Genomic DNA, 21,655 nt, shown 5'->3' on the forward strand with positions numbered 1-21,655 from the left:
AAGGGCGAAGTGCCAAATCAACCGTCGATGCATTAAAAATAGTACAAATAGGAGATGCGTTGACTGTTTCAAATACGCATGTGGCAAATGCAGCAAGCCCATGAACTGGCAGTGCCAGATGTGTGCCGACAGTGCAGACAGTGCACAGAATGAGGGCTGAAATGCCACTGTGCCTATTGCAAATAATTGCGGAATTGTTTTATTTCTTGTATTTTTTTATTGTTATTAATGACAAAAATAAAAAGCATTCAAACAAATAACAGTTGTTCTTTTGTATATTTTTTTTGTATATCTTCTGTATACTCTTCTCCATCCTGCTTCTTGCAAACTAAGAAGCCTCTTGACCTCTTGACTTGGACACAAATACATCTGGTACCTGTCTGTAAAATTTCTAAATCTCCATTTAAAATATTAAAAATAATTCATTGTGCTTTTTTGCTAAAATAAAACTAAGCTAAATATAACATATATATAATCTTTATATTATATAAGCAGGGAAATTACTTCGCTTTTGCAGCATAGAGACTATCTACAACTTGAAGTTGTAGATAAAATAAAATAAAGAAATAACATGAAATTTAAATTGATTAGCACTAGGAGAGGGCCAGGTTTTCGATTTCTCCCCAGACTGGCTGAAACAGGGCCACAAGACCCTGTCCAAACTGACGACTCTGATGGCTCAAATTAGCCTCCATTCATCCATTCTTCTATTCTTCTATTGTTCTATTGTACATGTGGTCGTTGACCGTCAGGCCAGAATGTAGGGATGTGAATAGTCCATGTTGGGGGTGGGTATCTATGATACATACGACTAGTCAGTTTAGTTTTGAAGCATACATGAAGTGTTTTTGGAGAGATGTTACCTTTTGCAGCTGATCCATGATGTTGTGCTGCATTATCCAGGTCATTTTGCCAAATGTACATAGAGTTTGCAAAACATACAATCTGTTTCAAAAAGTATGCAAAGGTTTTTCTAAAAGAAATTAGTAATGTTTCTCTTTGAAATAAAGCTAAGAGGGTATAAAATGACAGTTTAGAAATAAACTAACCAAATTAATTGTGTTGATCCACCTCAAAAAAATCATGCAAAAAGTGTAAGCAAAAGAAATCTGGGAGACTTTGCACATGCAAATTTGCATGCAGCCTTTTGTGCTGTGGAGGATAAATAGGTGACTGCTTCACCTATTTAGTTCACAAGAACTAATGGCATTTATTTCAGTCATAATCTTGCGGGGGGTGACTAAGGTTCCATCACTATGTGACAGCTGGTCAGCAAACCTGGCAAACATGATTGACATGGCAGCACTGAATGCACATGTGCTTTATCAGGCATGCATTGGGGTGCAGGAGAGACGGGTGGACTTCTATTTTACTGTCAGTCCTGCACTTTATATTTTATATTTAGATTTATATTCATATTTTATACTGTATTTTATTTTACTCACAACATTGGAACCTCAAACATTGTCCTGAGCCTGAAGTGTTCAATGACCCTTCTTATGGAATGCAGAGTTCAGCTTTGCCCCCCTCTTGTGGTGCATCAGTAATGGCCTTATTTACATAACAAAGGCGCCTCTTCACACCCTCTCTCGGAGGGCCAAACTGGCCCCTCTCTGGTAGCTCTAGGGACAGGGCCAAACTGGCCCCTCTCTGGTACCTGGACGAAGATTCCCATTTTGGGAATCTTTGGTAGTCCTAGTGATATTAGTAATACCAACTGAGAGATTGAATCTTTACAACTTGTGCAAGACCATGGTTAATTCCTACTTCAACAACTGCAACTATATTCAACCAATACTCTTAGCATACACATTGAATCCAATTGAGATGATTCAGGACTTATGCTTAATCCACCAAAAAAGGAGCACATATATCCATTACTCATACAAATTACCTATTACTGTCAAAATTTAATTAAAAATCACTATTGCTTACCAAAAGACTGGCAGAGAAGCAAGGCTTTAAGCCTGTGCTCCCCAACACCCGGACCGTGGACCGGTACCATTTGGTCCGTGGACCAAGTGGTACCGGGTCGCACAAGAAATAATTAAATATTTCCGTTCCGGATTCTCTCGGTTACATCTTGCGCGCCAACAATGAGCTCACAAGCAGCCAAATGAATAAGAAACAGATCAAATGTCTTTGGAAAGCTTCTTTGTGAAGGGGAAAAGGCCCAGAGAAGAGACAGGAGAATGGATTTATCCCGGTAGGTGATTCCCACATTCCAAACCCGCTCTGCATGATATGGTGACCGGCTCTTTAACGAGGCAATGAAGCCTTCAAACTGCTTTGCCACTTAGAGACCAAGCACCCTGTGCATAAGCAACACTTCGGGAGTGATGAGTGTCTCTTATCTTACTCTCATCTCTCATCCGTCCTGCAATCTTACAACTGCAGGACGTTGTAAGATTGTCATAAAGGGGAAAAAAGCGGGACCACGAACATGCAGAGGCATTATGGTGTGCGTCAGGCAGGCTTCTTTCACCTGCCTTGTTTAACTTATACATGGACGACCTGTCAAAAGAAATGAACCTCTGTAAAACTGGATGTATGATTGGTGATACTCACTTTATCAATCACTTTATGTATGCAGATGACCTGGCTGTCCTCTCACCCAGCAGTGCTGGTTTTCAGCAGTTACTGAATATCTGCTCTGATTATGGGTTGAGATTTGATGTGCAGTATAATGCTAATAAAACTGTTGTGCTAGTATGTAGGACTAAAGCAGACAAACAACTTTGTTTCCCTGATTTTTTTCTCAGTTTTGGAAATGTTTGTTCCAAAACTAAATATCTGGGTCATTACACCACAGACCAGCTCTGTGATGATGATGACATTTATCGGCAGTGTCGCATGTTGTACACCCAGGCAAACATTCTGGGGAGGAAATTACATATGTGCACAGATGAGGTAAAAATAAGTCTGTGTAAAGCTTACTGTATATCCTTGTACACAGCTCCTTTGTGGTGTGAATTTAAAAAAGCTAGCATGCAGAAGCTTAAGGTTGCCTATAGTGACTCCCTGAGAAGTCTGCTTAAAAACCCATGTTCAGCAGCGCAAGTGAGATGTTTTGTAACGCATATGTCAGAACATTCCAGGCACTCGAGAGAAATTTGATATTTAGTAGTTTGTGCAGCTCATTGAACAGTCTTATTGTAATGTTTTCACATCCCTCTCTCAGTCCGCTAAGATACCAGTCGGCTCTGTGGAACATTGCTATACAAGTGTTTTATAAGATTTTATTTTTACATGTCATCTCTGTGTATCATCTCTTTGTGGACCACGAGTCTGTTGAATAAAGCGATCTAAAAAAAAATTATCTGACGGTTCCTTCCCCTCCCCCATCTGGGCAGCAGCAAAATTCTTGACCGGTCCGCGGTAATAAACAGGTTTGGGAGACCACTGCTTTAAGCTACCATAACATTGCTTTTTCCTCAAAGTACAGAGGTCTGTACACAAGAGAGTTTTACTACTGGCTGTTTGGTTTGTAGTTCATATAATAGTAATGCAACATGCTATTAAAACTGGGGATTTCTTATCTATGTTTCCAAAAACCTCAAAGATTAATTTTGCTTTTTCCATCACAGATACTTCTATCCACAATTTTCCTTTTCACAATATTTAAGTGTGCATCTGTACTTTGTCCTATTGTCAAAAACTGCAACAAATTTTGAAAAGTTTTCTTACTGAACTTCTAGAACAGTTTTCTTTACATTCATGCCCCTTTTGAGAAGGCATATTGTAAATAACTGAATCTAAATGTGAACAATTTGGCATTGAAATGGATCATTATGTTAGTGTCTGTAATATTGAATGAAAGGTCTGCTCCCATCCCTATATTCATCTGTCCATCTGTATGTCCATCCATCTTCTGTACCCATGTAGGTCTATCAGGATCATCAAACTCTGGAGAATAATGCAATTCTCCAGAGTTTAATGAGAAAGAGTCATGGTACACCCTGTTGCCAGTCCATCACAAGGCAGCTATAATGTTAACATTATAAAAATGTCAACTAGCATGTGCTGTTCTCGGTCCATCTCCAAGTTTTATACAGAATTTTTGAGAATGTTCGACAGAAGGCCAAAGAGTAAAATGTCTGATTCTGATGCAACCCACTACAATGATGTCTGGGAATAACTGGATGTGAAGCCTCCTTAAAAGGCAGGATTTTTTAATGTTTCATTTCAACTAAATAGAGTTTATCATAAGCGACCAAGAGTGGTATCTTTTCATTTGATAATGAAAGAGGAAACTCAAATGAGCAAAACCAATGAGCAATACAGTTAAAGAAAATTATGTTCAGTGCATAGAGTTTCTAAGACTGTAATTGCATCCATTCATGCAGGAAGCTGCAATGAATGTCAAATCTCAGGCAAAATGTTGGCACATTGCATAATGAGAGCCTTCTTTTTAACAATGACCTAGGTGGTGTGAAAAATAGTTCATAAGCAGGAATTTTTTTATTTTAAGTCATGACTGCAGTAATGAGAACTATTCCCACCTATTCATTCAGCAGAGTTAAATTTTCAATGTAATCAAATTATCTACAAACTCAAAAGAAAAAAAAAGTTATGGCCTACAGTTAAGTGGTCTTATTTCTGACATCCACCTAAAATGGATTTTTGTCTTACATGCAAGTATGCACGAACGTAAAAATAAAGTACACATTTTAGTTGAATACGGACCTCACATTATGAGTTTTGAATGATTTTCCTACTAAACCTCTATACAGCAGGATAAATTTCCAACACTTTGTCTGAATAAGACCAAAATCATGGGACCCTTGATATTTCATGAGAAAACGAGTTTATTACCATCATTATATGAAGTACCTTTATGATCAAAGGAGTCAGTCTCCTCTGCTGTTCTATAGAAACATAGCTTTGGAGACACAGGGAGGGCAATATCCAAGTGTATGAACATCCTCCCTCTTTGCCATCTGTATGAGTGTGCACATGGCTGTATGTGTGTGCTCAGCGAGTGACTCATACTCAGCATGGTTGAGTGGAGTGTCTGACTATCTCATTTCGCTTACATGCCTCAGTCTGAAGCAAGGTTTTCATTCTTCACTGGGTGCCAATTTAGCCACAGGTTCTTCAAACATGAGCACCAACTGACTATCGTTTTCATATATTAAATTTTTTTTATGTCAATATTTAAAAATATTAGTTTTTGGTAATCTGATTGTGTTTCTCCATTCTTCCTCTTCTATCTACCTAAGTGTTACCTCTATCCTCCTCAGCACCATAGGGAATGGAACCTTTTCTCACTCTCCTTCCCAACTCTGGAACTCCCTCCAGAAAACTGTAACATTGGCTCACTTCTGCTTTTAAAATCACAACAAAAAAACAACAAACGAGAAACTTTGTGTCTCATTTCTTTATAATATTACCTTATTTTAGGCTTGGACACCTAAAATAGGTGTATCCCTTCACATTGCCTTACACTGCCAAATACCTTTACAAGCTTAAGCTCTACGGTTTGTGATTTTACCATGTGATTATCAAACATGGTTCAAAGTCATTCTGTTGAACAAATCTTTGACGTGTAACCACCTTAAAAGTCTGGAAAGGAAGCCATGATTACACACGCCTTAGTTCAAATCATCCAACCACCTTGAAAATTATGAAAAAGAAGAAGAAAAACACTTGCTATCCATAAAATGGCTAAGAAGCCTTAAAAAAGGTATTTATCCCCAAAATTTGAATTCCAGTGCCAATTTTTTTCCTCTTAATTTTATTTTATTTTTAAAATAAATCTGGCCTTACAATCTTACTGAATCACATGTTGCAGAAAACAATGTTTATTTTTATTTCTACATAAAAATGTAGAAAACCTTTCCATTATGTATATTCCAGGCACATAGTTCTATTTTAAAGCAGTTGATAACTTAAAAGAAATTTGACTTTTCAATGTAATGCCTTGAAATTGGGCCTCTGTCTCTTTAAGAAGCCTCTGCTCTTTCCGACACTCCACCTTCAGTACGTCATTATAACAACATTCTTCTATCAAGCATTTAACATAGCTTTTTTTTAACCAGTTTCACTGAGAAGTAGTAGTAGGATGAGCTCTGCAAATGTGCAGTTCCACCACAGGTTTGCTAATTGCTGCTGCTTGTCTAAAGGAGCTCAGTGGGGGATTTGTAGGGGAGGTGTTTTCCGTAATGTGGAAGCTTGGCAAGGAGACTGCAGCTTGGGGGAGGAGCTTTGTCAAATAGGCATTCTTTGGTTAAACCTCTCTGCATCCAGAATAGCTACCAAGAGAGATTAAAGGATTTCTAAAACATACATAACAAAATCAAAGCAACACTCCAGGTATGTTTTTGATGACAGGATATCATTATAACATGATATAAAGCTCAAAAAAGTTGATTTTACATAATACTGCCACTTTAGATAATCCTTGCCCTAGCCCTAGGCAGCCATGCTTTACTAAAAGTTTCATTTTCAGTTTACATAAATAAAAGTTGTTAATGGTAAATAAATTAGAGAATCACAAACAATAAATTGCAACAGTGACATTAAAAGTTGAAAACGACTACTCTAAAGTTGAACTTTGTCTCTGTTGCAACACCATTTACAACAAGAGTAGTGACTGGCAAATAGAAAAGTGAGTCACCCTCGCCATCTGCCCCTTCATGCCTCACCTCTGCCAGCATGTGTGTGCCTAGCTGTCTGGGGCCTCTCTTTGCTCACTGGTGCCCACGCTTCATCAGCATCACTTCCGGCTGTGATGGATGGCTTGTCTATACTTCTCAATGTCCGAGGCCACTTTTTTTCCCACACCACCTAGTTTCTTGATTGAATCTGGCTTGTTCCTATGACTCATACCGGCCCTGATCACAACAATGACCATTCCCTTGACCTGCAAATACAATTGCCAGCACCACTCACATTATTTGGACAACCTCCTTTACGTCATACCATGTCCTCAAGCAAATGTTTTATATGTGGTTTGTATACAATGCCAATTCCTCCACCTTCTTTTTATAACACAAAGGTGTAGTCTAGCTTCATGCTTAGAAGAAGTTTTAAACTTAGGAGCAACATGAGCAGAATCATCATTATCTATATTTCAGGGATAATTGCTCACAAGATCACTATTGACATACAAACCTTGTGTAAGTCAAATGTGAAAAAACATAACCAAAAATAAAACAAAGTCTATAAAATATAGTTAAGAAACTAGCTTTAAAATTAATATTTTCTACCTGTGTAGATTTCTGCTTCTGAAGGATCCTCCACACGTTTATGTTGAATGATGTAGTCAGAAACTTTGCAGCCAATAAGTGGCTCCACATCCATCCATTCCAGGGCCACTGTTGTGCTTGAGGGCTCCAAGTTAGGGGCTAGACGCATTCTAAAATAATACAGGAAGCAAAACAGTCAGCATTTAAATTACAGTCACTCTGGGTGTTACGGTTGGTATTCTAATTTGATCAAAGCCCTATTGTCTTTATTTGCAGTTTTTTTACTCGCTTTGGTGCAATTCTCAAAACAGAACTGAAATTCTCAAAAGCATTTGTTCAAATCAACAAATCAGTTTCTCATTTATTTGAGCAAGTTGCTAATGCTTTTGTACATCATGCAAGTGATAATGTGCAATTCTCAGTACATTTCAATTGCTTATGGCATGTTGATCAAAATGCATTATATGGGCCTCTGTTGAATTGTTTTTTCCTTTTCCTTTATGTATCATAATGACATGGTCTGTCAACAAATTACAGTAAAAGTGTAAATTTGAATCTTGTCCAGTCTCTTGCCATTGATCTCCAACATTTACAATTTACAATACTTGTCATCAAAACTTTAGCCATAGTTTACAACAGAACACCCATTCAGAGTATGTTGTTATATTGACAACATGACTAATCAATTTGACTGTCTTATCCATATGCAATGAAACATGGGCTTGTCATTCTGAGGCACTGACACATTCTTTGAAAGATATTTAATTCTGAGAGATGAACTAAGGATTTTGAGAAAGAAATTAGCTTTTGCAAGCAGACGTATGCCATGTATAGGTATTTGTACGAATTGTTTTAAGAAATGCACTGTTTACAAATGTCAAGGGTCTGTTTAGAAATTAGTAATTGAAAATGACAGATTACACAAACAATGCAATTTCAACAAATAAACTTTTAAATAATGAGCACAATACTATTAAACATTTGTTTGATATTGATCTGAAGTGTAGTGTATTTGCAACTAGATTCTTTATTATCATTTTAGCATGCTATTGTTAGCAAGAGATACTAATATAATTGGCCTATAAGTTCATATGAACACAAATTCAGAAGTTAGCCCATTCTCTCTTCTTTCATATTCAAATTTAATGTGGCTAGCATAACAACTTGAATATATTACAGTTTGTTCATATTTTTGCCTTTGGCATTCTTTTAAAAACCACTAAATAGCATGCACACTATGAAAATGTAAACTAAAATTAAAGTGCTTGTTATTTACAATGGGCAAATAACACTGGGATATACAAAAAAAGGAACAACATATTTTGTATGAAACAAACACAACCACAGTCAAAGGTGTCTATTCAAATTCTAGTTTCAGTCATAAATTAGATGCCTGAGCAATAGCTCTGTCCTCTCTGGTTGCTTTTTCAACCCACTACTTTTTTTGTGGAAGTCCTCATGACAGACATTTCTTGAGAGAATGACTCACAAAAGCCTTAGGAGTATTATTAGGGCACCTTCAATGAATGTGTTCTTTTAGGAGAGGGAGAGTGTGAAGTCAGCTAACAGTTATTAGAACTTCAGGGACCAGGCTTTTGTCTACAACATTCTTAGGAATCAGTAGAGGCAGGTGTGTGGGCGTGTGTGTGTCTGTGTGCATATACTAATTTATAACCAGTGCATGCATTAAGAAAACCTCTCTTTGGTATGAAAGCCTACATGTCCTGGTGTCACCTCACACTTACATTGGCTGCCTGAGGGGACTGCAGTTAGGCAGGCCGTCTTTGCTGAAGGCACTCAGGTCACAGCGACACCAGTTATCAATGACATCGCCCTTTCCAGCACACCAGTATGAGCTCATTGTGGCGCTCTTGAAGGCCTGTGAAGGGTAACAGGTGAGAGAAATGCAATTATCTCTTGGAACATGTGTTCCGTCTCCATCAATGCTTAGCCCATCCCCACCCGAACCCTTTCAACCAATCCCATTGATACATATAGTTATTTTCCATATGATGGCCTCCCATCATTTCTCTCAGTCTGCTTGACAGACAGACAGACAGACAGACAGACAGACAGACAGACAGACAGACAGAGAGACAGACAGACAGACAGACAGACAGACAGACAGACAGACAGACAGACAGACAGACAGATAGATAGATAGATAGATAGATAGATAGATAGATAGATAGATAGATAGATAGATAGATAGATAGATAGATAGATAGATAGATAGATAGATAGATAGATAGATCATTTTGTATATCCTCAGTAATTAAGCATGGCTCACTTAGAGGAATTTAAATATAACATATTGTTCACACCTCCAATCAGTCACAAAAAGAAAGCCCTAGACCTATACACTTCCCCCTACATGCAGACTGACCTTTTTATTTCCACCTTTCCCAATTACCGGATGGCAGGAAGATCTCACCAGCACCAACAAGCTTACACTCCTATATCATTGATGCACTGTTACTTTTATGATGGATATGTGAGAGCAGTGTCACTCCTCACCTCCCTCATTCTATGTGCTTCTGTGCGAGATCTGCTAGCGTTGCTGTCAGTCTGACTGAGGCGGGGATGGAGGGGGTTGGGTAGTGAGATATTAAGAGGTGACATCATCTCCTAACATCTCCTTGTGCTACTTCATTAACGGGCGAAAAGGGAAAAAAGTCAAAGGCAGAAGCTCAGTCATCCTCTAAAAGGCAGCAAAATGCCAATATTACCGTCAAAGCAATAAAGTATAATGTCAGGGCTTTTCCTTAAGTCATGGACATGATATAGAGTGACTTCCAGGGAGTTTGCAAGCACTTCTGCTCCCCCTAGTCACACTATGGATCAATAGAGCTCTCAGTTATTTATATGCTTTAACTGGTTGGTAATGCTGTCTCATGCATACTGCTTTTGAGATGCTTGATCATGGTCACAAAAAAGACACTGAACCATGCAGAAAGATAATCGCAGCATACCAGGCACCCAACACAGAGGACGGAATAGCCTCTTCTTTTTTCAGACACCATGACGTTCAATAATCAGAAAGCAAAGGAAAAGATGAGATGCCATATTACTCAAAGAAAATTGCTCACGATGTACACACGCATGCAACATAATATTGATTCTAAGTTATCTGTTTCATGTTTCATTTCACTGAAGATATGCCACCAAAGATTTTTTGCAATGTGACAATTATTGAAAGTGACATTTGAGGTGATTATCCTAAGTCCTCACATGACTAAAAGGCAGCCTAGAAAAAACAGAGTCAGGGTTTAAATGCAGAAGCTAATGTTTTTACTCTGTCAGACTACCACATACAGTACCTGCCTTTGTCTGAATGGCTTAGGAGAACAAGGTGTCAGCGAAATAAGTCACCCTGCTGCCGATACTTTTGGTCATAATTTTAGAAAAGCTTTTGTTCCATGAGCACCATAGTTCACACAGGCCAAGAACACACGACATAAACTATTGATACATAGTCAAAGCAACAGCAACTGAAATATAACAGCAAATATAGACACATTTACTCTACTATTCAGAAGGTTTTAAAAGTGAAATGCTTTGAAGGTGCAACAGGGCTAGATGTTCCACAAAATCCATATTCTCTCCCGATACACACGGAACATGTTTTTTAATAAGCATATATGGCAAAGTAGAAAAAATTGCAACTTTGACATTTCCACAACATTACATTGTGAGCTGTGGAAGAAGCTCAAGATTTTTTCTTGGGAACCAATTCCTTCCAAAACCACTTGGTTTCACTCAAGCATTTTGAGAGCACTAGTGACCTAAATGAGCAGCAGAGGAAAAACTGAAAAAAGAGGGAGTGAGGCTGGAGAGCCCATGAAAAATAGGACAGTCAAAAAAACAGCAAGATGCAGGAGGAAGAAAAGGTGCAAAAAAGGACTCTTAAGCCATTAAAGCAATTCCCTACTTTACAATGAGGGTAGAGGGGATTCCTCAGAGATTAACCTCTTCTCATTAAACAGAATGTACTCCAACATAAGCCCCTCTAACTGCTACTGCAGAATGAACAGTTACTGTAGAGTGCTAAGCAAAGACTGCAAACCATGAACATATAATGACCCCATGAAAAAAAGAAAATGTCAGGACATCTCAACTCCCTTGCACCCATGTGGTTAACTGCTGCCGGAAAACACCAACAGCAGGAAACTTGCCACCCCATGTCAACAGGAGGTACACCACAGACAAAGGCATCACAAAAATCCCAGACCCTGGGTCCATGTATGCACAAAGAATAGATAAATATGAGAAATGACCCCACTACAAAGGGCAAAAGAGAGAAAGACCACAGAACTGCCATGTGCTTACCACCCTCAGTTTCTTAGAAAAACCTCATATGGGCATGTGCGCTTGATTGCATGGCTGCACATGGGAAACACAGACAAAGCGATCACCACCGTGTTTATGTTTAAAGAGTAACACAAGCCAGTCTTCACTGGGTAAACAGGGAATCTAATTGTGGTTAAGGGAATGAGGTGGGGAGATGTGTGGGGCCACATAGGAGGTAAAACAGAAATGAAGGTTTATGGACAGGGAAGAAAAAAAAGAAAGCAGTTGCATATATGTGGAAAGTGATAATGTGTTAAATGTCTAATGGTGAAGATAAGGGACATGGATGGAAGAAGAAAATTCTTTAGAAAGATGAAATGAAAAGATGAAGGAATCTAGACAGAGTACTTCTATAGTCAGAGTACAGTTAACAAGAGGTGGGTAATGTAGGTTTCATTGATTAACCACAATTCATACATTCCACAGAAACTTCAAATTCATTCCCTATGCATTCTGCGTTCACCAAACAAGAGCATGAAACAAATAGTAACTACTTGTGCTTCATAGTAAAACAATAGGTACTTTGACAAGGATAGATCCATCAAAGCCTTGATAGTAACCATGTTGGACAGTTCAAGGGCAAAGACAGATTTATTTTCAGGGACTGGTGACATCCCTATTGTTCCAGTGGCTACACTGATCTTAGCACTTCCCAAATATGCTGTGATTCGTATGCAGGGAACTTACTTGTGATCAACAATTTGATATTTAAATGCAATAATTTTCTGCAGTGTACATAAGATGTTACAAATAAACAGTGAGACCAATTACCATAAACAACTTCAGCCATGTGAAGACAAAGTCTTGACGTCATTTAAACCATGCAGACTCAGTGGCTCCAAATCACAAAATGAACCTTTCACTTTCATAGAAACCCTGTTGTGACTTACAAGAAGCCAAGTGAGGCCATTGTGACCTCCTTACTGTATTAATCTGTTTGTCTAGTCTGTGCTGACCAAATTACTGTCTGTATTCTGAGGCTAATATACAAAAACACTGGCCAGCTGGCCCACAGTATTGATTTATAAGATAATCACCAGTGGTGGAATAGAGTCTAAGTCAGAACACACAGCAGATCATCGGCGTGCGCATGTGTGTGTGCACCCACATCAGTGCCTTTATGGGACTTTTCCAATCATTCAAGGGTAATGGTGTTAACAAAGAAGCCAATGGGCTGCTTCTAGGAACCTTATCAGAGGTAGCACTTCCAGGAAATTGTGCACTAAGGGCAGCTGGTGGGTTGGTTCATCCAGAGGTTGATGGGGGATTGACGTGTCACATGACAACTCCCAATCACCACATACGGTTTACCTTTCTGGGAAGGTAACTCAATGTAAAAACATTCTAAACAAACGTGAGATGTCATGCAACATTACTTGAGTTATCAAGAATACTGTGACAATAGAGTTCTAAAATATTGCCCAGTGACCAAAAAAAGAATAACAATGCAATCCGATCCAATAAATCCTACCTTAGACAAAGAAATTAAGATCAAAATGGTCAAAAACCTTATAATGTCAAATTTTCAATAAGTTTTCCTTAGCTAAATCAAGACACGGGAAGGCTGTCCTTTGACAGCCATAAACAAATTTGGTCAACTCATTCTTTGAACTATTTATTGTCAAAGCAGATAGATCATAGCACATAAAATATTGCTGAAATTGCCTCACCTTTGCAAAAGGCTAAGGATCATCGGCTTAGTTTAGGTGTAGCAAAAAGTAAAATAATATGCTCCTAGTGATGTAATACTTTTTTGAGGTCAAGAAGATGGTATATAGTGGACACAAAGCGAATGACTGAATCTGATCAATGACCAGCAATATTACCTTCCGTGGCAGTGTAGCTGCATTCTTGGATTCAAAAGTTAATGTGTGCATCAGACTGGAAGAAGTGCTGCTCTTGACCTATATGACTGTATGCTACCAGAATGAAAGTACCATCTGCACACCCCAAGTTATTTTCCTTTAGGCTCTGATTATATTTATGTGCCAAACTCCAGCTTGAGTGGATTTACATTATTGCTTAGGTACAATCTTTCTAACATATGGAAACAAATCTGTAGGGGTTTTGCTTCAGTCAAAAATGCAATTTTTATGTAATACTGAACTAGTCATTATTTATTATTTAAACTCTGTGCTGAACAGAGCCTAAAGATGTGGACACAGTGATCTGTACGCCTTGTCCTGCCGTACATCTTCAAAGTATGGTGGGGATTAAGATTTGGTTTGGAAAAATATAGCTATATGGTGATATTACTGTTGAATGGATCAACAAGATGGGAGAACATCATGCACACTCAGATGCATCCAGACACATTAAAACTCTTGGAACAATATTTTGCCTTTCACAGCAACAATCCAACCAGCCTTTCATAAGTTTTTCAAGCAAGTTTTTAGATCTCAGATCAGTTATGGTGTGGTACAATTACTGAAAAAAAATTAAAGAAACCTTCAAAGGGGGCCAATAGGTTGCTTAATACACACAGTATCTGAAAAGACAACATTTTGGGGAAAAAAAGCAAAACAAATACAGACATAATAGTTTTGCCTAACTTAGTCTAAGCCTGTTGATGCTTCTTGCATATCATTTAATTATGAAGTATTTCAAATATTCAGTCTGTAATACGTATTGTCTAAACACTGTGTGCAGTGCTGGGTCTGTTAAGTTTTTTTTTAATTTTTTTTTTATAAAATGACCTAGCTCACAATTGTATCAGTAAACCTCCTGCTGTTAATTCTTGGTACATGCTCGTTTGCCAACAGCACAGTACTCAGTTGTTGCCTATAACATTTTACAACTCTGAAGAATAAAGTGAGTGGAATCATTGATCGTTCCTCTTTGCTCAAACTCTTTGTTGTCCAGAATCCTTGACTTTTGTTTGAAGTTTCTTCAGCAAAACCTAAATGTTTTCTGTTGATTTTTGATCTGAGGACTGAGATGGCAATGGAGGACAGTAGATTTTATGGCTGTGTTGATTGGGCAATAAGTTTTGTATCTTTATCCAGTTAAATATATATAGCCATATATATGCATATATATTGCAGCCATATAAGTATATACTTCAAATATTTTCAATTATTTGAAAGAATATATGATACTATTGTTTCTAACAAGGCCATTCAGAAAAAAAAAACAAGCCCATATGTATCTTCCATTACACATAGCAGAGGGCATGGATGATTTTTTTAGTAATTGATCCCATTTCATTTGTAACTTGGAGGGTTTCTTCTAGAAAAGTCGACTGCTATTATAAGTCAAGTCTTTTTAACATTTCTCCAAAGCTGCCCCACTTTGCCTCAGTTCTCTAACATTGAAATTGAAGCATTTCTGTACCTTCCCAAACACCATGTTTACTATGTGGTAATAAGATAAATATGTCTTCTTGCCCAGAATAGTGATCAGTGAATCAAGGAAATAGACTCTGTGTCATGTCACACCTATAATGAACACTGTGGATTACTAATTGAACACTGTGGATTACTAATTAGAAATTTCTAGAACCTCCTATCATTTTTATTGCCATGGATTTGTTGGATTTGTAATTCATTGTGAGATTGTCTACTTCAATAAAAACTCAACCTATTTTTTAAGTTTTTTTTTTTTTTATATCAACATATTTGTCAGTGTCTGTAAATTGCTTTCTGTGCCTATGCACTTGAGCTTAATCCTTCTACCTCTCCCATTTTGAACCTGCCACCTTATATCTATTTCAAATGCAGTTTTGCTGAGAGGAAGCACGGTAGTGGCCAATGGGCAGAGTATAGAGCATTCTGACCCATTAGACTCAAAACCAATTTGTTCAAAAGGTTTGCCATAATTCAGTCATAGCAACCCAGGGGCTGAGGGACCACAGGCAATAGTTTACTTATTTATGGTCTGAGCTCTTTTTCCCTGGCATCAGACCACATGTCGGAGTCAGTGTTTGCATGTGTGTATAACCATGACCACCTAAGTCAAATCAAATCCAATTCCACAATTCCTTTCAGTACAAATTGTTTGAAGACAAAGTCTAAACTGAACAAAGCCAAAAAAACAACTTGGGAAATATATATCTTTTGAAATACGTTATCACTGAAGGATCACCAAATGTACCGATAAATTATACAGGGAAATATTTACAGTTTCTGCATGCAAAAATGGGGATATATTATGGATATTTAGTTTGTTTTTGCTTTTTTGTCAGATATATCAGGTCATAAACAAGGCTTTCTATCAGACAAATATTATTTTGAGTGAATACAACATTGATTGTTTTATGATATTTAAACGGTAATGTCATTTATGACAGAAAAAAGTACCATTGAAACCATCCTGACCCTATGTCAAAAAGTTATTGTCCCTTAAACCTAGTAACTAATTGTGCCATGGCTGGCGACAAGTATCATCAAGAATTCATGATAACTGGCAACGAGTATTTTCAATAATTCTGCTCCACTCTTTTTTGCTGAATTACCTTTTTGACGCCCTCCAAAACCGCAATTCAAAAGTGGACTTGACGTGCTATGAGCATTGGTCCAAATACTCTTGAGGTTAAGGTCATAAAATGATGGCCAGATATTCATTTCAGTATTTTCTAACAGACAACAGAATTTACAATTATAGTGAATCAAGCAGGTTCTGAAGAAGCAAAGCATCCCCAGAACATACTTAACTGTTGTTATGGTGTCTAATTCAGAAATACTGTTAGTTTCCACTGACAATAGCGGGTACATTTTTATTTCATCAGACCACAATATTCCCAGATATCTGGGGATTATGAAGGGAAATATCAGAAAGGCCATTATGAGTTTCGTGAAGAGAAGTGGGGGTTCTTTGGTCTGCAATGAATCATTATGTCTTTGACTTCATTTCTCATCTCTTGTGGAATTTCCTTAGACTTCTCGTAGCCCGTTTCATATTGTCATATGGATTTCATTTAAGTATTTCTCAATTATTCTGGTCTGGTAATATTCTGGCTAGGGTGTGGCTTGTGAAATTAAATTCAGCCTTCCAGAAGTGGGGATTAATCACATGATTTAACAATGGGGTGATTACTTTTTCAGAGAGGACCAGAATGATTAAAATCTTAACTTGGTAGAAACTGCAGTTTGTCTGATAATACATTTTCCTTCAGGATGATTAGACAAAAAGAAAAAAAAGAGGAAATCTGCAAATGGTGAAATATGTTTTCACAGCACTGTACTAAACCAAAAGTCACTGAGACATTTGAGGTCTTAAAAAAATTATCTCATACATCCCATCTGGTGTTTTCGACTATGAAATTGTTCTATAGGAATTTGTTTCACCTCTCTCTTCACTAGTCTCTTATAACTCACAGCAAATTATGTCCAAATAAATATTTCAAAACCCAATTTCCAACATGCAGAAACTAAGAAGAATGACTACTATGTAGGTAGACCATACTTAATATTAATTTCAGTTTCTTTTTATTTCTAGTAAAGGTCTTTAGAAAGAAATGGCAATAAAGCCATTGTCCATACCCCCTTCTGGGTTAACATGGAATATATATGAGAGAGCCATGTCCTGTCAAACTGCCAGATAGCGTAGTTGAGGTCACTGAAAAGATACCAGCAGCTGAAAAAAGAGCGAGGAATGAAGCCAAAGTGAAAGTGACATATCTAATGAAGCCAGATACATGGCATTTACAGACACATTTATTCAAATAGAAATGCACATTCAGATAGAATCTAAGTCCATCTAACCATATACTGAACTTATAAGCTTCTATCTTATTTCTACCATTGAAGCGGAAAAAAAGAGGCCTTATTTCTAAGAGAGCTTTTGCAGCATGGCAGCTGTCTTTCCCCATAGACTCAGCCAAGTAGAAAGACAGTCTCAAGTGAAATTGTGTGTGAGACAGATGCACACATGAAGATGAAGCGACGGCGCAATTGTGTATGTAGACAGACAGGTTGCTGCGAGTCTCTAATGCAATACACGTATCTGCCATTGTGGTGTGCAGTAGCTTTGGCCAAGAAGAGAAGAAAATGCATGCAAAAAAGTAGCAGAGTGGTGTACTCCCTGACCTCCGCAGAGGTTGATGGCATCAATAAGAGGCTAATAATCCTGCCTCAAGCCAGCTCAGAGGGGTACCTTAGTCTACTGCGGTACTAGTCTTTTTCTCGCATGCCTTCAGAAGACCAAGGATAGTTTTGGGGTAGACAAAAATAAGGGTAGTTAAGTGGTTGGAACAGCACGATGAGGAGACATTTTTGCACTTCCTCACATTTAGGTATTGAGTAGGCCCGCTATGGGTTGTCTGCTATTGATTGCCCCTCCTACTCTTTGGGGCTGTGGTGCTTGTTATGAGAGGCACGTACAGAGGTTAATGCTGTGCATGTGCTTTCTGAATGCACTTAGCCATATTTACATGGATATTTATGGAGATACCTAATCAGATGCATGCTTTACGGATGTTGAACATTTCTGAGTCACCTGTTTTTGCTTCCCTTCTTGCGCAAATAGATTGCAAATATACCAGATATGAGCTTCCGAAGACGAACACTAAATGTAGCACAAACAGGGCAAAATGTGGTCAACTAAATGTCAAGTGAAGCCAGAGCCTCTTCCTAAATTAGGCTTCTGGAAAACAGATCTGATGTGATTAACTTTCACTGTAAAAAAAAAAAAAAAAGAAAGAATCCAAAGACATCTTATACAGAATGAATCAGAAACACAGCATGCGGCTATTAAGATGATGTTACATTCAGCAGTGCATCCATGTTTTAAAACACCGATGAACACACATTCAGACACACTCACATTCATACACAGACTTCCCCACAAGTGAAAAACCATGATGTCATCTTTTTATGCCGCCTGTATTACAGTACTCCTTTCCAGTGGTCAAAGTTAACCAACTCATGCCCTCTATAGGTGAGGTGCAACAACTGCACCTGACATTAATTTAATGCTTCAGAGGAAACAAAATATACACAGTTTACAAGTGTTACACCGCAGTCATACTATATTAGATTACATTCCAAGCAAAACATGCCAAACAGTGTGCAAGCACCTTCTGAATAAGCAGCAATGAACACAATTGGAATTGTTTTTCCAAGCACTTACTGTATATGTTCATTCATATAATTAAATAATAAAAATGCTGTACTTTTGCAAAGTAGCCAAGTTCCATAGTAAATCTACAATTAAATTGTTTTATTTAATATCAAGATATATAGTACCCAGCAAAAGTATCCATAGCCCTTTAAGAATTTCACATAACATTTTTGTCCCATATGTTCAGCCTCTCCAACTCAAACGTTTTCAGAACCATCATTCACTACATCTGCAAGTCCTTTGAGGTATATATCTACCAGTGTCAAGTTATGAAAAAAATTGTGTATTTGTTTCAGTAAGGAACATGCAAGCCAACTAATTCCTCTCCAAAGACAGTGTATTAAGACCCCTGGGACCTGGTCAAACATGGTCATGAGACCTGAGTTCAGCAGAAAAAACTTAATCAACTCATGTTCAGGAATAGTTTTATACAACACGATGAGTGTCAACAAAATAACAGCTGGATAGTCCAGAGCATGACATAGCTCTGGTTCCTGTCCCAAATATACCCTAATAATGCCTAACATTATCAATTAAGCTTTTCTGGACACTGTTCTAAACAGTAATACTCAGTAGTAAGTGTGCAGATTATCCAGACAGAGTTTATTATCAGCAGAATGCTCTTCCTGCCAGATTTGACCCAGCAGGCTATTTTTATCAAAGACACTGGGTCACAGCTGATTTACACCACCAGTTACAGCTGACACCTTAAACTGGTGGTCAGAAAAGTATTCACATTCCTCCAAATCACACCCCTTCTAAATAGCTCAACACCACCTTTACACCTCTAGAGACAGAAATTATGGTGGGGAGAATCTGAAAATATCAAAATGTGAATGTTTCTACAGATTCCCAATTGGATATAGGTCTAGACATTGAGGAATTCTAACACATACAGCATATTTCTAACTAAACCTTCCCATTGTAGTTCTGGCTGTATGTTTAGGGTTATTGTCTTTGCAGAAATTAAACCTTTGCCCCAGCCTCAAATCTTTTGCAGCCTCTATCAGACTTTCCTCAAGAATTACCCTGTATTTAACTTTGGTGATTTTACAACAAATTCTCCCCACCTTTCCTATGCCTGCTGAAATAAAGCATTCTTACTATGTCAGCCATGCATTAGTCTTCTAACATGTTCTGCAGGCGGAGCAAAATTATTCATTTTTGGCACTATCTTCTACATTTGCTGTGTTCCCTAAAACCAGGGCACAAATGTGTGTGTACTCTTTTTTTTCCAACACAGACTCCTCATGCCACTCTTCCCTACAGGCCGGTGATGCATGATTAATGTTTGTCCTGTCAACAAATTCTCCCACCAGAGCTACAGATCTCTGTGGCTCCTCCAGTGTTACTATGGGCCTTTTCACTTCTGCTCCGATTAATGCTCTACTTGTCCATTTCAGGTGTCTTAATAGGCTTGCAGTTGTGTCACACTATTTCCATTTTCAGTTGATGGACTGAACAGTGTTCAGTGAGATGTTCAAATTTTAGGGTTTCATAACTTAAAACTGCTTTAATATTATCTAGAACTTTCTCTCCAGCTTGTCTACTGTGTCCTTTGTGATACCTTTTGTTCACTAATGCCCTTTATTAAATCTCTGGAGCCTTCTAAGAACAGCTATATCAATGCTGAGATTAAATTAAACACAGGTAAACTGTTTGTTTAATTTTTAAATAGGTGACTTTTGAAGACAATTGGTTGCACTAGATTTTATCGAAGAGTATCAGTTTAGAGACTGAATACATAGAAGGCACACTGTCCATTTTATTTGTAAAAAGTCAGATTTTTCCAAAGTCAGGCACTAAAATAAATTGAAGTTTGTTGTTATGTGACAAAATGTTGCACTATTCAAAGCATTTGTATTTTTTGCAATCACTACATATCTAAAAGTAGGTCAATTTGATCAGTTTTATTTTTGCTTTATCTCATTTGGTTATTTTTTTTTCTATTTAATGTTATAATGAATAATTCATTTGTGTCTCTCTCACCTCTTTGGTGATGTTGTCTTGGATCAGGCTGTAGAGTGGCACAACCCTGCTGACTTCAAGGAGGACAGGGATAGGAGAAGGCTGTTCCCCACTCCTACCATTACCATTACGGCTTCTCCCTGACCCTCCTCCCATCATGCCCTGGTGATGGCACAGGTGGCAGCCAGAGGGACAGCTGCCCTTTTCTTCAAAGCGGATCTCTACGCCATTTACCAGGTCATCTGACAGCAGCTGGCTCTTCTGTAGAGCTAACAAGTAGTTGATAAAGGGAACAGACTTAATCTCCCGTCGCCCTACGCCTCCGACTCCCTGGTCTGTTGCCTCTGGAAGAGCATGGAAAAGAAAAATAGAGGGTGTGAAATTATCAGATATCACTCCTTGATGCAATTTATTGTGACTGTAAGAAAATCACAGCAAACCACTGATTGAGTGATTTTCGGCTCCAAGCAGTTTATGCTCTGTTTTCAATATTTATGGCTGTTTTGTTCTTTATTAGATGTTACGTCAATTCCCATGTTTTTTTTGTTTTGGTTTGGGGATTTTTTGTAATTTTTTTTCAATGGCCCAGAGGCACTCTTAGTAGTGTTTCCAGACATAAAACCAAAAATCCTAAATTAACTATATGCATTTTTTGTTGTGACACAATTACCAGGATATTAAAAGTTGGTGCACTTAAATTGACAGCAAGTACCTTGTGATTAAAATCATAGGATTTTGTTAGCCGAAATGATTTTGTATTAGGTCAAATCTGTATTTTAATAAATTTGTGTTGCATGTTTTTGGCAAGATAGACAACAAATTTCTTGAATTGTAAAATGTAGGTGTGCTGCAATGTTATGAACTACAAGTAGGCTAAGTGCTTTTCGGTAGTTGTAAAAAAAGAAAAACTAAAAAAAAAACATCAACCCATCAACCCTGAAATCTTTATTTATGCAAAAACACTGATCCGTATTTAGAGGTTGTTAAGTTGGGCTTTTTTCATTTTCTTCTTCCACAAATCTTGACGTTTCACCTGATTTTTTTAGACATTTTTTTGTTTTAGAGTCTATCTATCTATCTATCTATCT

General features: G+C 37.8%; 1 protein-coding gene across 2 annotated transcripts in view; it reads right to left on the reverse strand.

The window, feature by feature from the left end:
• astn2 (astrotactin 2) overlaps nucleotides 1-21,655 on the reverse strand; it is a 276,226-nt gene that overhangs the window by 36,521 nt on the left and 218,050 nt on the right. For both annotated transcript variants that reach the window (XM_028025024.1, XM_028025025.1), the window contains 3 exons: nucleotides 20,589-20,911; nucleotides 8,936-9,069; nucleotides 7,212-7,360 (listed from right to left, as the gene is read on the reverse strand). In XM_028025024.1, coding sequence (XP_027880825.1) covers nucleotides 7,212-7,360; nucleotides 8,936-9,069; nucleotides 20,589-20,911 — 606 coding nt within the window. The remainder of the gene's footprint in view (nucleotides 1-7,211; nucleotides 7,361-8,935; nucleotides 9,070-20,588; nucleotides 20,912-21,655) is intronic.

The sequence above is a fragment of the Xiphophorus couchianus genome, chromosome 8 (assembly GCF_001444195.1).
Source record: "Xiphophorus couchianus chromosome 8, X_couchianus-1.0, whole genome shotgun sequence".
In the NCBI taxonomy this organism is placed as follows: domain Eukaryota; kingdom Metazoa; phylum Chordata; class Actinopteri; order Cyprinodontiformes; family Poeciliidae; genus Xiphophorus; species Xiphophorus couchianus.